This window comes from Apus apus, chromosome 1 (genome assembly GCF_020740795.1).
Source record: "Apus apus isolate bApuApu2 chromosome 1, bApuApu2.pri.cur, whole genome shotgun sequence".
Taxonomy (NCBI): Eukaryota; Metazoa; Chordata; class Aves; order Apodiformes; family Apodidae; genus Apus; species Apus apus.
The window spans coordinates 30,171,473-30,185,687 of record NC_067282.1 but is presented as its reverse complement, the minus strand read 5'-3'; the positions used below and the strand labels follow the sequence as shown (position 1 = coordinate 30,185,687).

Here is a 14,215-nt window from a genome sequence, read left to right as displayed (position 1 = left end):
CACCTTGCAGAAGAGACAGTGTCCCTTACACTGTAAATCAGAGATCCGAAATTTATGTATGTATAAGCGAGCCCGTTGGACAGTACACATGTTGTGATGTTCTGCACCCCAGGGCCACCATACCAGAAACCTTGCACATGGTGTGGTTGCCATGGCTTGAGTGCACTGGAGAAGAGCTGACGTAAAAAGGCCACTGGAGGGGAGCCAAGGACATGTGCAAGCTAGTAGCACACAGCTGATGTACAGCTGTCACGCAGTCACAGAGCCTTACGCTTGGCCCCAGAAGAAGGGTCACCTCCAGTATTTTTCCCATCAGCAGGGAATGAAGCATCTGCCCTTTGAGGAAAGGCTGAGAGAGCTGGGTCTGTTCAGCCTGGAGAAGAGGAGACTGAGGGGGCATCTGATAAACACCTAAAATTTCTAAAGGTGGGTGTCAGGAGGGTGGGTCCAGTCTTTTTTCAGCAGTGTCCAATGACAGGACAAGGGGCAATGGGTACAAGCTGGAGCATAGGAGGTGCAAGGTAAACAAGGAAAAACTTCCTTACTGTGAGAGTTACCGAGCACTGGAACAGGCTGCCCAGAGAGGTTGTGGAGTCTCCTTGTCTCTGGAGACATTCAAAACCCAGCTGGACATACTCCTGCATGATCTACTGTAGGTGATCCTTCTCTAGCAGGGAGGTTGAACTAGATGATCTTCAGAGGTCCTTTCCAACCCCAACCACTCTGTGACTCTGTCACTCTGTGGTAGCAATCTAACCACAGTTCACATTTAGCAATGCAAGACAAGGTTATAGCTGTGCTTGAGGAGTGCCTCTCCTCATCTCACCCCACACCTCGCCCCACCTAAGCCTTTTTTTCTCAGACTTTCCTTGCTGAATCACTGACATTACAGGAATGTGAACATCTCCAGGGAATTTGTCCTTTCACTTAGCTGAGATCTGTGCTTTGACTGAGATCTGTGCTTTTTTTTTTTTTAGTTCTGGCTGGTTCACAGTGAAAATGCAATGCCAAGTAAGGAACAATAGTAATAAAAAGTAGTGTAATATTTTTTAAAGCCCAATAACTCCATACTTGCTACTGCTGAGATACACCTTGCTATAAAGCTTGTGCCACTGATGGGACTGTTCATTTGAGTGAGGCAAAGCAGCAGGGACATTATAATTAATAATGCTTAGCTGGAAAGAAGTTATTGTGCTTGGGGCAAGAAGGGTGAAAACTGTTCTCTATTATTTTTTGAAGAGTTAATTTGTAGTAGGCAAAGATTTGCTGTGTTGAGCCAGCAGGTGCTGCTTTATGACTACATTAATGTTAATGATATCCTCCGGACACATAGGAAGACAGTTTAACCTCTTTCTTTCCCATTGCATTTCTCTGGGTGGATCTGTGTTCTGGTTCCAGTTATTTTTTGAGTGCCACCACAGAGCACTTAGACAGAGAGTGACCCCCAACTTGCACAGGTGTTTGTGGGTAGTTTTATAAGACCAGGTAGCTTTTTTAACCTCTATTCACCATGGGACAGACTTGGCAGATTGAAAGTTGAGGGAAATGGGTAAAAGGGGTTGCTTGGCTGGCGTAAAATCATTCCTAAGGGTTGCATAACATTTCTAAAAACCGCCCGTTTAACTGTTCCTAGGAGTGCTTAACACTCATACCTGGAATGTGAGTGTTTATTCTCTTTTTTACAGCTGAAACCTCTCTTCTTCTGGCATACTGTTAAAAACGTACTGTGGTAGCAATTTAAACCCTGAGATGAACAGGTGTTAAAATTGTATTCCTCTAAGCAAAACATTCTGTGGCCCCATCAAACCACGATAGTTGATAGAAAAGGTAAACCAGTGGCTCCACAGGGCTTGGAATTGTCTCATTTTATCACCTCTTGACATTTTAAGTTTTTGTTTTATGAGCCTATGTTCCTTTTTTTCCCATACTTTTTGCATAAGCAGTTTGGCAAATCTTGCAAGATGTTTGTTTTGCAGAAGCCCATCAGCTCCAGCCAAAATCCAGGTGCAATTTTAGCAGGCAAAAGAAGCTACAAAAGGACAATCCTTGGAGCTGGGTGTGGAGACCTTTGCAAAACTCAGGTGACAAAACTGCCATTAGAGAAACACATGGGATAGAGAGTGTTTCTGAAAGCCAAGCCTGATTTTTAATATTACCAGATGGGCCTTGTGTGCCAATAGAAGTCTGCCCCCACAAAGCTAGTGCTAACAAAATGGGAGAAGACATCTTGGATGCCTGTGAAGACAAAGAGAGTTGTAAGTAGCAGTGTTTGCCCAGCAGAGTATGGGAGCAACTCCACGTGAGCTATTTGATCATTTATTGAAGGATGAAACATGGATCTTTATTGTGTGCAATTTCAGGGAGACAAGCCAGAGGTATAAGGCAGCAAGGGTTGGTACATGAAGTTAAGAGAAGTTGATTAATGAGAAAGGGAGGGAAGAGGTTGTGTAAAATCATCGGAGGGAGAGTGGGACTCTACATACTCATCATTTTGGGGAATGGCATCTAGGATGCAATGCTGTTTTGTGAGCTATAGGGATAAAAGAAAGAAACCAGGACCAGCAGTGGCTTGGGAAGACAGAGAAAAGGTACAGAGTAGCTGATGAAGCTGGGCTGTGGTCAAGAGCTATTAGGAAACCCTGTAGGTCCCACAGATCCAAATTTAGTGTTTTGGGGTCTCTACATTTCTTGGTAGGTCAGCACATACATACCTGTGAAACCTATTACCAGTACAGCTATCTCCTTGCATCATCCATGTCTCCCTGTAGCACGGCTTTGGATATAAAATAGTAACTTGCCATTGCAAAACCATCCTTTTTAATTCAAATAATGGAAATGTTTCCAGTCCTGCTGGTAATGTGTAGGGGCCGGTGTGGTTGTGTGTAACCAAGTTTTCTCAGTTCATCTCTTTAAAAATGTCAGAAAACACACATGCACAAACACCTGTTAATGGAACATGAAGGCTGTAAAGTCAAAAAGTCAAGAGACAGAAAATATCTGAGCCTGCCAGCATTTCTAAATGAGACACATCTTTTCATTCCCTGGTAGGTTTCCACCATGCTCTGCCATTTAATAATCCAGTTTAACATCTGAATGGATTTTTTACATTGCTTTAATGATTCTCCAGGCATATCAGGGATGAGGAGGTCATTAAGAGCAGTCAACATAGTTTTACCAAGGGGAAGTCATGTTTGACCAACCTTATAGCCTTCTATGAAGAAGTAACTAGGTGGATAGATGATGGCTGGGTAGTAGATGTGGTTTATCTTGATTTCAGTAAAGCATTTGACACTGTCTCCCACAGCATCCTCGTAGATAAACTGAGGAAGTGTGGTCTTGATGATCAGGTAGTGAGGTGGATCATGAACTGGTTGAAAGGAAGAAGTCAGAGAGTAGTGGTCAATGGGACAGTCTAGTTGGAGGTCTGTGACTAGTGGAGTCCCTGAGGGGTCGGTACTGGGACCAGTGTTGCTCAATATCTTCATCAACGACCTGGATGAGGGAACAGAGTGTGCCCTCAGCAAGTTTGCTGATGACACTAAACTGGGAGGGGTGGCTGACACACCAGAAGGCTGTGCTGCCATTCAGCAAGACCTGGACAGGCTGGAGAGTTAGGCGGGGAGAAACTTGATGCCCTTCAACAAGGGCAAGTGTAGAGTCTTGCATCTAGGGAAGAACAACCCCATGTACCAGTACAGGTTGGGGGCTGACCTGCTGGAGAGTAATGTAGGAGAAAGGGACCTGGGGGTCCTGGTGGACAGGAGGATGACCATGAGCCAGCAATGTGCCCTTGTGGCCAAGAAGGCCAATGGCATCCTGGGGTGTATTAGAAAGGGTGTGGTTAGTAGGTCAAGGGAGGTTCTCCTCCCCCTCTATTCTGCCTTGGTGAGGCCACATCTGGAACATTGTGTCCAGTTCTGGGCTCCTCAGTTCCAGAAGGACAGGGAACTGCTTGAAAGGGTCCAGCACAGAGCTACAGAGATGATGAAGGGAGTGGAACATCTCCCTTATGAGGAAAGGCTGAGGGAGCTGGGTCTCTTTAGCTTGGAGAAGAGGAGACTGAGGGGTGACCTCATCAATGTTTACAAATATGTTAAGGGCAAGTGTCAGGAGGACGGAGCCAGGCTTTTCTCAGTGATGTCTAGTGATGGGACAATGGGTGCAAACTGGAACAAAGGAGGTTCCATGTGAAAATCAGAAAAAACTTCTTTCCTGTGAGAGTGACAGAGCACTGGAACAAGCTGCCCAGAGAGGTTGTGGAGTCCCCTTCACTGGAGACATTCAAAACCCGCCTGGACACGTTCCTGTGTGATGTGCTCTGGGTGACCCTGCTCTGGCAGGGGGGTTGGACTGGACGATCTTTTGAGGTCCCTTCCAACCCCTAAGATTCTGTGATTCTGTGCTTCTTTGTGTAGCACTGTTTATAGTACAGTGTCTGGTAAATCCTAATGGGATACTGTTTTTTAAAGATCTTAACTTGCTCTTCTTTATGCTCCTTGAAATAAAATGAAATGGTTAGACTTCAGTTAGACAAATCCTCATTAAAGCAGCAGCCAGTATGATAATGACTTCACTTGGTGCTACGTGGCCATCACATGTTATTTGGTAAGCATTCCATTATAATTAAGAACTGGCTAATAGACAATTAATATACAAGATTACACACTTAGCTAATTAGATGATTTTATTTTTTATTTTGTTAGATTAAAATGTACAGGACTCCATAAATCACTGTTAGAGATTGTTTAATAAGCCAGAACCCTCAATTTTCTCCCTGTCAATCAGGAATGGAGCTGCCCGTGAAAAACACGTAGATGAGGCACATCAGGATAAGCTCCAGTGGGATTGTTTTTTTGGGGGTGAGGGTTGATGGTTGGACGTGGTGATCTGAGGAGGCCTCTTCCAACTGTGATGGTTCTGTGATCATCAAGAAGGCAGGGACAAGCTCTTGTCACTTGTGCCCTGGGACAGGATGAGGGGCAATGGATTCAAACTCCAGCCCAGGAAGTTCCATCTCAACATGAGGAAGAACTTCTTTCCTGTGAGGGTGACAGAGCCCTGGGACAGGCTGCCCAGAGAGGCTGTGGAGTCTCCTTCCCTGGAGACTTTCCAGAACTGTCTGGATGTCTTTCTGAGTGACCTGCCCTGGTTTTGGTCCTGCTCTGGCAGGGGGGTTGGACTCAATGATCTCCAGAGGTCCCTTCCAACCCCTGACACTCTGTGATTCTGTGCTGACTTTCCCTCTCACCCCTGACATTTGTCACGGAAAGAACCTCTGCATTAAAAATGGGCTGAAATGCCCTCACCTCCCAAACCTCATACCCATTTGCATGACACTGCAGCTCAAGCTGGTGCTCTCATGGTCTGCTCTACTCATGGAGACTCTCTGCTCCTGCCTTGCACATGAGATGGGATGTTCCTTAGTGTTTCCCTTTTCCCCTCCACACTGCTGACCAAGTGGCTTCATCTCTTCCTGAGCAGAATACAATGTGGAGATATCACCACCTCTTCCTCCAGGCACTTCATTGCCTCAAAAATTGAGAAAATACTATTTAAAATCCCTATCCAGTTATTCAGGTCAGGAGATGATCCAAGTTCACTCAAATATGCAAGAATCTTTTTCGTGACTCGGTGGGATTTGCACCCAGGCCTAATGCCCTGGAGAAGAGTGGATTAGTGTGTGGTGAGACATGGTCAGGAGCTGTTTCAGAAGCACAAATGTGTTTTGGGTGGTAAAAAGTGGCAGTGGATGCCTTTAGTTTTATCACATAAAGATTTGGGGATATAACACACTTGTAAAAAGAGAAAAAGAGAGAAGATGCCCTGAATTCAAAGAAACATTATTTTCATTCAATCCCCCCCATATTATTTTGATTGCAGGCACTTTAACAGGTCTTCTAGACCCAAAAGCTAATGAAGGAAAGGGCTGAACTTTACTGTAGGTACATATTGCCATTCCTGATGGGAAGGAGGTTGGGATGGGATCTCAGGGTCCTTCCTGCAAGATCTTCATGGCAGCAGTTTAGATCTTACTCTACTCTGCTTCTTCCAACCCATCACTGGATGTTGACCTCTAGCAGCATGGAGCTGTATTTCCAAACTGAAGAATATTGTATAAGTGTGTGTGGGAGCATCCACTCTCTCTCACTGGATCCTGAAGATGTGGACAAAGCACTCGGCTGGGAAGTTAGTTTCAACTCTTCTTGCAGAGCAGGGGTTACTTGACAGGGAGGGGAACGCACTCAGCATTATTTTTGCCTTTGTAATCTTGTGAATGACATCTCAGTCCTTTTGAGAACCCAGCTCAAGAATCAGTGTAGCTGCTATAAAACAATCTGCAGTGAGATGTTGCAGCATTTCCAATTCTACTGTACTTCCCCTTGTATGTGTACAACGAGTCCAAAGATATTCCCTAATTGGATCAAGACATATTAATAGTTGAAGTCTTAATTTCCAGCAAATAAGTTACTTGCCAAAAGAAATTTATCCAGCTTTAAGGAAAATACTGCATAAGGAAATGCAAAGGTACACTGCTAACTTAGTTTTCAACAGCTCTGGATTAAGTAGGCTTTGTCTGCTCATCACTCCTATGCTGCACTTGTCTTTGTTAACCCAGCTTCTAGTTGACTCTTAGACCTTAAATGTTCATCAAAGATCTTTTCCAGTGGTCTACAGCCTCAGTTCTTCACAGGTTCAGATTGCCCATTTCAGTCACCTCTTCTGAAAACTACTGCACCTGGGTAGCACCCTTAAATTTCCATCTGATTGAAGGCCAAGCACAAGCACCTCATGATAAAATATTTTTCTTTCTCTTCTGAGGACATTTTCCTGCTTCCCCTCACAGCATCCTGGAGCTTGAATAGAGGAGAATGCTCCCTGGGGAGTTGCCATAGTAACCTGTGATGCTTTTTTGTTGTCTGAGATTAAATATAAGCAAGGGAAAAATTACAGAGAAGAATTTTATACCTGAGTTTGTCACTTTTCCCTAACACCAAAGCTGAACTGTACCTTCAACTTCCCAAAGTCGTCTTGAGGCTTATGTTAAGTTGGTAATTTTCACTGGAAAAGAAATTAATCACTCTTTTTATTATTTAAGAATTCTAATTAGAAAAAGAAAAAAGCCACATCTGAAAGATGTAACAAGTAAGAAAGAGAATGGGATCATTAGAAATGTAAAGACATAGAAGCTGAAATAGCTGCTGCAAATAATATCTAAACTTGCAATGCACGAATGCCCTGCATATTCTATTTTCTTCTTAATAGGGTTCAGTGATAGTCTGCTCCTAAACTTAGAGTCAAAGAAAGGTCCAAACTCACGTTGTCCTTGGAAAATAACTTCAGGTCTCATAGTGGATACAAGGAAGTAATTTTTGAATATATCAGTATCAATTCAACAACAAACATAATTAGAAGATTTGGAATAAAAACAAATTTTATTTTAAGAGGGTGTGATGGAGAAAGAACCCACTCCAAATGCTCTCATTGATGAGCACCAAAAGCAGATCAGGAAGTCTGGGGTCAGGAAAGGGCATGAGAGCTGAGCTTCCAGAGTGCTCACGTCCATGAGAAACAACCCAAAAGTGCAACACTGGGAGAAATGAAAGCCAGCCCTTGGAGGCCAGTAGGAAAGGAGCGCAGAAGTGGGTTGTGCAAGCAGGGAGCACAGGAGCTCCCAGCCCCCGTGGAAGGGGGGGGCGGGGCTGGCTCTGGGGGTGAGGTGTCCCTCTGGTGCTTGCATCACAACTGGTCCCCTCTGTCCCCCACTGGACACCTAGGCAGCAGCAGGACCTAAAGCCTGGCTGCTTGGCAGCGCTGTATGGAGAGAGAAGACCACCACCCCTGGTGAGCAGGTGAGCACCCACCGGGCGTGTAATTTAGTGCTGCTGAATTACCCAGCCAGGCTTGAATTCCCCCCAGCCAGCTGCCCTGCCTGCCCATCCCTGCTGCCCAGCATTTCCTGGGATTATTGAGCTCAGAGATGGGGGGGAAACGATACGGGAGGCAGAAGAAGCTGAGGCATCTCTCTGAAGCCCGGGTCGATGTCTCCCCTGCAAAAGAGCTGACAGAGATGTTGTCAAATTTAATTGTCCCCAAGATAGTGTCCTTCAGCATCGTATATATTATACATTTCTGTTTATCCTAAGAACATGCCATCTAAACACTTTAAATATAAGTGACTTTAACAACTGTAGCTGCCTGCCCACGATGCACAGTGGCAGGTGGGTCTGGGCTTATGATGGTGTATGCTTTCTGCTTCTCTGGATATTTAAAGGTCAGTTCCCCCTGTGACTGATTTACCTTCCCATCCTGGAGGTGACAGTGGAAACACCAGTATCGGGGCACCCTGAAGGAACAGGAGGGGCTGACAAGGCTAGAGGGAGAGGGTGCAAAGGAGGGAGTGATATATGACTCTGAATATGGTTTAAGTAGAAATAAAAAAACTCCAGAACTGGATGTTTTGGGGGAAATCCCTTTTAGCAGAGGAACGATAGGAAAACACAAGGCTGATGTGAGATAAACCAGATAGCGATATAGAAGACAACTCCAGAATTGCTTGAGTTGGAAGGGACCTCTAGAGATCATCTAGTCCAACTCTCCCTCTGAAGTAGGATCCCCTAGAGCACTTTATACAGGACTGTATCCAGGTGTATTTTGAATATCCCCAGAGAAGGGGACTCCAAAACCCCCCTGGGCAGCCTGTTCCAGTGCTCTGTCACCCTCATGTAAAGAAGTTTTTCCTCATATTTAACTTCCTATGTTCTAGCCTCTGTCCATTGCCCCTCATTCTGACACTGGGAACTACTGAGAAGAGCTTGTCTCCATCTTCTTTGCATTCACCCTTCAGATACTTATATACATTGATAAGGTCTCCCCTCAGCCTTCTCCTCTCCAGGCTAAAGATCCCCAGCTCTCTCAGCCTCTCCCCATAAGAGAGATGCTCCAATCCTCCACTCATCCTCGTTACCCTCCTCTGGACCCTCTCCAGTAGCTCCCTGTCTCTCTTGAACTGCGGAGCCCAGAACTGGATGCAGTATTCCAGCTGTAGCCTCACCACGGCAAGAGTAGAGTGGGAGAATGATGTCCCTTTACCTACTGGCCACACTCTTCTTCATGCAACCTAGAATTCCATTGGCCTTCCTGGCAGCAAGAGCACATGGCTAATTTACTGTCTATCAGGACTCCAAGATCCTTCTCCTCCAAACTACTTTCTATCAGATCCACCCTTAATCTGTATTGGTGCTTGGGGTTCTTTCTTCCCAGGTGCAGGACCCTACACTTGCTCCAATTGAACCTCATGAGGTTCTTCTCTGCCCAGGGGATCCTACTGCAATAAAATCAAGTGTTACTGCAAACAGACCTGCATTATAATTGCCCTGTCCTGCATTAATGTATTTTGGATTAGAAATGCAACCAATAATTCCCTGAGCTTTTGGATAGGCATGGGAAGAGGGAAAAGGAAACATCTATGGATGATGGCTCTTGGAAGAAAACTGGAGGAGCCTGGAGATGCAGTGATTCATGGTGGAGATAGTAGGAAAAGGATGGAGCAGCAGGTTTTGGAAAGGAGAGGACAAAAACAGGACAGGAGGTGCACCATGTGATGGATGAGCTGGAGGGTATGAGGAGCTCATGTGTGGTTGCCACCCTGTGCCTAATGCTTGAAGCAAAGACACAAGGGCAAAACTCATGAAGGTGAAGCTGTCCTTACCAACAGAAAGGCAGAACTGGGTTTAATAAAGGGCAGTAGGGCAGCTGTGGGACCTCGAGGAAGGAGAAGGGTAGACCTGGGTGAAACTTGACAGCCTATGTCTTTCTTTTAAAACTAGAAAAATTCACATCTATGTTGTCTGAAACACTGCACAGAAGCCCTAAGAATTCCAACAACTGGGTTATAAAAAATAGTTCAACCTCAATTCAAATTACTTCATCTTGAAAATCACACAACTTCAATTTTGGTAAAAACTGCAGAAAATAAGATTTTCTTTTACACAAACCACATTTTCGGTACCTTTATTTCATGCAAAAAGACTGAAATCCTTAATTTGTTCAGATTGAATTATAACTAGGTGATTTAAGCACAATCTTTCAAGCAGAGAGCAGGAGGGAAGGGTGTTGAGCAGTTAAGTCTGAGGTTTCTGTGACTGAAATGAGAAGCATTGGAAGTACAGCCCCGCAGTATGGATTTTAAAGAAATGTGTTTGCTGGGGATGTGAAAAGAGACAGTCGGGCCGAAGGGAAAAGATGAGCCATCATTATTGCAAAGCCAGAAAGCAAGAAAATAATGGAGCTATCAAAGCATATAAAGAAAAGAGTGACTGGGGAGAAATCAGAAGGAAATATGGAGAATTACCTGTGGGTTCTAACAGGTATTTTGGACCATGGTGATGGGAACTTGTCAGAAAAACATGCAAAGGGCAACAGAGCTCTCTTGGTCCTAATGCTCCAGGGCTGTGGTTTGGAGTTTTAATTATCTATGTGCATTGTATCATTTGGTGCTTTCCCTGTTCAAAATTCTGTGGATTTTAAGACCAAAAAGTGCAACTACCACTGCATTTTTGTGGCACCCTGTTGGTAAGGGCTGAGCAGCAGCAAGAAAAAGCTGTTCTTGAGGCCAGGTTTTCACTGTGATCCTTTAAAAATGTTTTCTTTTAAAAGTGTGTTGCAGCACCATAACAATTTTTCATTCCTGTGCCTGTCACTCAGTTGGGATGGACAATTCTGAGTTGCAAGATATTCTTGCATCTTACTCTCTTACATGCCTGTAAGGTAGAGGTGGAGAAATAAAAAGAGGGTCCAGGGTTTTATATTAAAGCTTGTGGTGCTGCCATAGAGCTGCTTTATCTACCAATGCCAGTTTTCTCAGGTTCTACATATTTCCAGCTTATTTCTTACCTTCCAGAGTCGAAGGGGCAACATGGCCAACTGGGGAACTGACTTATTTACTTTTTCTTCACCCAATGAACTTAATTTGTGACCTTGGATTTTGGAAGTAATTCTGTGTATTTGTGTCTCCTGTTCTTTCAGTCCTGATCAAGTTTCTCCGGCTCCACTGTGCCATCTACTCCTTGCCAGTGGACAGTGGCCTCTGGCAAAGACTTGGAAGAAGTCTTTTCCAGCAGTCCTCCTCAATTTACTAAAGAAAGACCATGTCTGCTTTTAATTTGGCAAACCAGTGCATGCAGCGCGCAGAGCCTGGGATGGAGTGTATGGCCCCACGGATGAAACTGAGGGATGAGGTGTTTGTCTTTGTTGATGGGAAATGGGTGAATGAGATCTACTGCCAGCCACCCTTTGCTTCGCACCAAAAACTCTTTGGCAAGAAGGCACAAAATGAGTGGAGCATCTGGGAAGAGAACAGAACACTCTGGGAGGAAAATCAAGTCCTCCGGATTGAAAACAGAATGCTCTGGGAAGAAAATAAAGCTCTACAGTGTGTCCTGTCACAGAACAAACCTGTCCAGGTCATTTACACCGATGCCATCCAGCAAAGCCTCCAACAGGAAAATAATCCATTCCCATTTATCCAAGAAAGAAACATGGGCTTTCCAGTCAGCCCAGGCAACACAGCTCTCCAGGCGGTCCAGGGAAAGAATAGAGTCTTGGGGGACTTCCAGCCAGAGAATAAATCAGTCCCCATCATCTGCAAAGACCAAAAAGCCATCGCAGTCCATGAAGAGAGCAAAGATGCCAACTCAGATCTTCATGAGGACACTGTCTCCATCACGTCTGTGGAAGAAGGCAATCCTGGCCTAGAACACCAGCAGGAACATGAAGCTAACAAGGAGAGCACCACTCCAACCCAGAATAAGACCAAGTCATTCCCAAGTATACAGGGCGAGTATGAAGTCCTCCGGGCTGTCCAGGACTTATATGAATTCCTCCACATCTTCCTGGAAATAAACCTTTGCCATGGGAAGAAACAGGACTGTCCCATTCTCTATGATGTGGACAGATCCTTCCGAGAAGATTACAAAAAACTGAAGCGGCAGCTGAGTGCTGTGAAAAACACAGTGTCAGACATTACATTTCAAATGGCAATGTTGGAAAACGAGCTCATTGCCATCACTCGCCCAGTGTATGAAGGAGACAGAGAGCAGCTGGCAGCTGAGCATCAGCTTGGAGAGATGTGAAGCTTGGTGCTAAAACCTGCGAGACACTTTCCCTGGAAAGTGTCTGTCCTTGTTTCAGGGAACCTAATAAAACCCCAGTAGAACTTGAAGACATCTGAGGAACATTGTATTATTATGAAACTTTCTTACACTACTTTGATATGTTACACCTTCTGATTATACAGAGTGAGTCACTTTCATGAATTTGCCTAGTATCAGGAAAATATGGTTTTCAGCATTTTTTCCCCAAAGTTTCTGATAAGAAGGCCTACATTTGCAAAAGGTAATTCATGCTTTCCACATTTAATTTGAGATACCTTATGTTGGCTATACTTTTCATGGGGATGGGGAAATGAGGATCCCGACCGTAAGCTGAATTTGGATCCCTGGTGTTCCCTTCCTTTCTTATGGATGGTAAAGTTCAGTGGTTGAAGTCTGTCTTCTGCCACGCACCAGCTTACTAGAGTAAGCAGTGGATTATAGAAAATGTAGTCTCCCAGAGGAGGCAGGCCCATGAAAGACAACAGGACGCAGAGAACCAGACTATATATGCCATATATACACACACACTCTTCCTGGTCCTTTTTCCCAGTCCCCCACATTTTCACTTCATCTGTTGCCTCTCTTCCTTATTTAAAGCTTTCTCTCAGAAGACAATCCATCTTTTGTTTCAGAGTAAAAAAGGCCCATAAAGCAAACTTTGCCCACCAGAAGAGCACGTCCCCTACTGTCTCGCTTCTTTGTCGCTTACCTTCCTCATTTTGTACCTTGGGCCTAATTCTTCTCAAATTACCTTGTTTTATACCCTTGAATAATCCTACTGATTTGAAGTGAGATTATTATTTTTTGATAAATGGCACTTTTAGGATGTATCAGCCTCCCTGGAGGTGTTTAAAACACGTATAGATGAGGTGCTTAGGGATAGTGTTTAGCACCAGACTTGGTAGGGTTAGGTTATCGGCTGGAGTTGTTGATCTTAAAGGTCTTTTCCAACCAGAACAATCCTGTGATTCTGTATAGGAAGGACTGCTTAATGTCTTATTTATAGCTCCCTGCTTAAAGGAAAATTCCTGTAGACTTTGGTGGTCTTTTTGGACCAGCTCTTCTTTGCAGCCAGGAATTAAGGGTGTCTTTGCCTGCAAACAATCACGTGCAGTTATGGAGCCAAGTGCTCTCTAGCCTGGAGGAGCACTGATATTTCTAGTGGTATCACAGGGCAAGGGAAAGGGCTTGTGCCCTGCTCCTGTGCAGCAGAAGACCCTGGGCAGCTTCGTGAGTCTGAGCTCTCTTTCTGAAATCTTCCATTGGACTTGGAGACTTGAAAGCAGGACCACACATACCCCAGTAACTTCCTGTCATGTGCTGAGGACTGGGCCGGGGTAAACATGCTGTGAGGCTGAGCCCCAGTACCCTCACCATCCCTGCTCCATCACCCAGGGGGTGCCTGTTGGCCAGACCACTGCAGGCAGGTTCAGAAGGGCTGACCTCCTCTGCACCTTGGTCCTGCTGCTTGCTTCTGTGAAGGAGTTATTACACTCAGGAGGGGGCTCAGACTGTGGGGACACTGCTCCTGGGGAGCACTGCCTGTTTCTGTACCATCACTGAACTGTCACATGCAATTGCAGCTTGGGAAGGGAGGACAAGAAGACTACAGTGAGAAACATGGGTCCTGGCTCATAGTGCAGAGGCATACACACAGCCCTCTGCTACAAAGAGCTGAAGAATAGAGGAGGATCTCCTCCCCAAAATCATGATGACATGGCCACAGGAGTGACTGGAGCAGGCAGAAGATCCACATCTCCTGCACAGAGCAGTGAGGTACCTCTTAATTTTTTGAATGGTCAGCCAAGGGAAGTTTTTATCTGCTCCATAGCAAGCAAGTAGGTTACCAAGAGCAGCATTTTGGTGGCTGTTCCACAGCTTATGCTGGTACCTGTCTGCTAACACCATGAATGGACATGCCAGTCTCAAGTGATCTGCTGACACAGAAGATGAAGAGTCTGTTGATATGCTCATGTTTAAAAATCAAGTCTAGTCTCAATTGTGTGGCCAGAGTGTCTGGAAACACATTTTCCTCTGTCTTGGACACCCCTAATGCAGTTCAA

The 14,215-nt window shown here is 45.0% G+C and overlaps 1 protein-coding gene across 2 annotated transcripts; it reads left to right on the top strand.

Moving 5' to 3' along the window:
* Positions 1–352: 352 nt before the first annotated feature.
* CBY2 (chibby family member 2) lies at positions 353–12,145 on the top strand. Of its 2 annotated transcripts, none has more exons than XM_051639279.1 (2): positions 353–426; positions 11,026–12,145. In XM_051639279.1, exon 2 carries the CDS (start codon positions 11,148–11,150, stop codon positions 12,129–12,131), a length of 984 nt encoding a protein of 327 aa, XP_051495239.1. In that variant the 5' UTR covers positions 353–426; positions 11,026–11,147; the 3' UTR covers positions 12,132–12,145. The 2 variants fall into 2 exon arrangements, with proteins under 2 accessions (XP_051495239.1, XP_051495231.1); XM_051639271.1 differs by lacking the exon at positions 353–426 and adding an exon at positions 7,758–7,850.
* Positions 12,146–14,215: the final 2,070 nt, after the last annotated feature.

Bases quoted from the DNA above. Each gene is read 5' to 3' on its own strand.
- CBY2 (XM_051639279.1), top strand. From the start codon at position 11,148: ATGTCTGCTTTTAATTTGGCAAACCAGTGCATGCAGCGCGCAGAGCCT.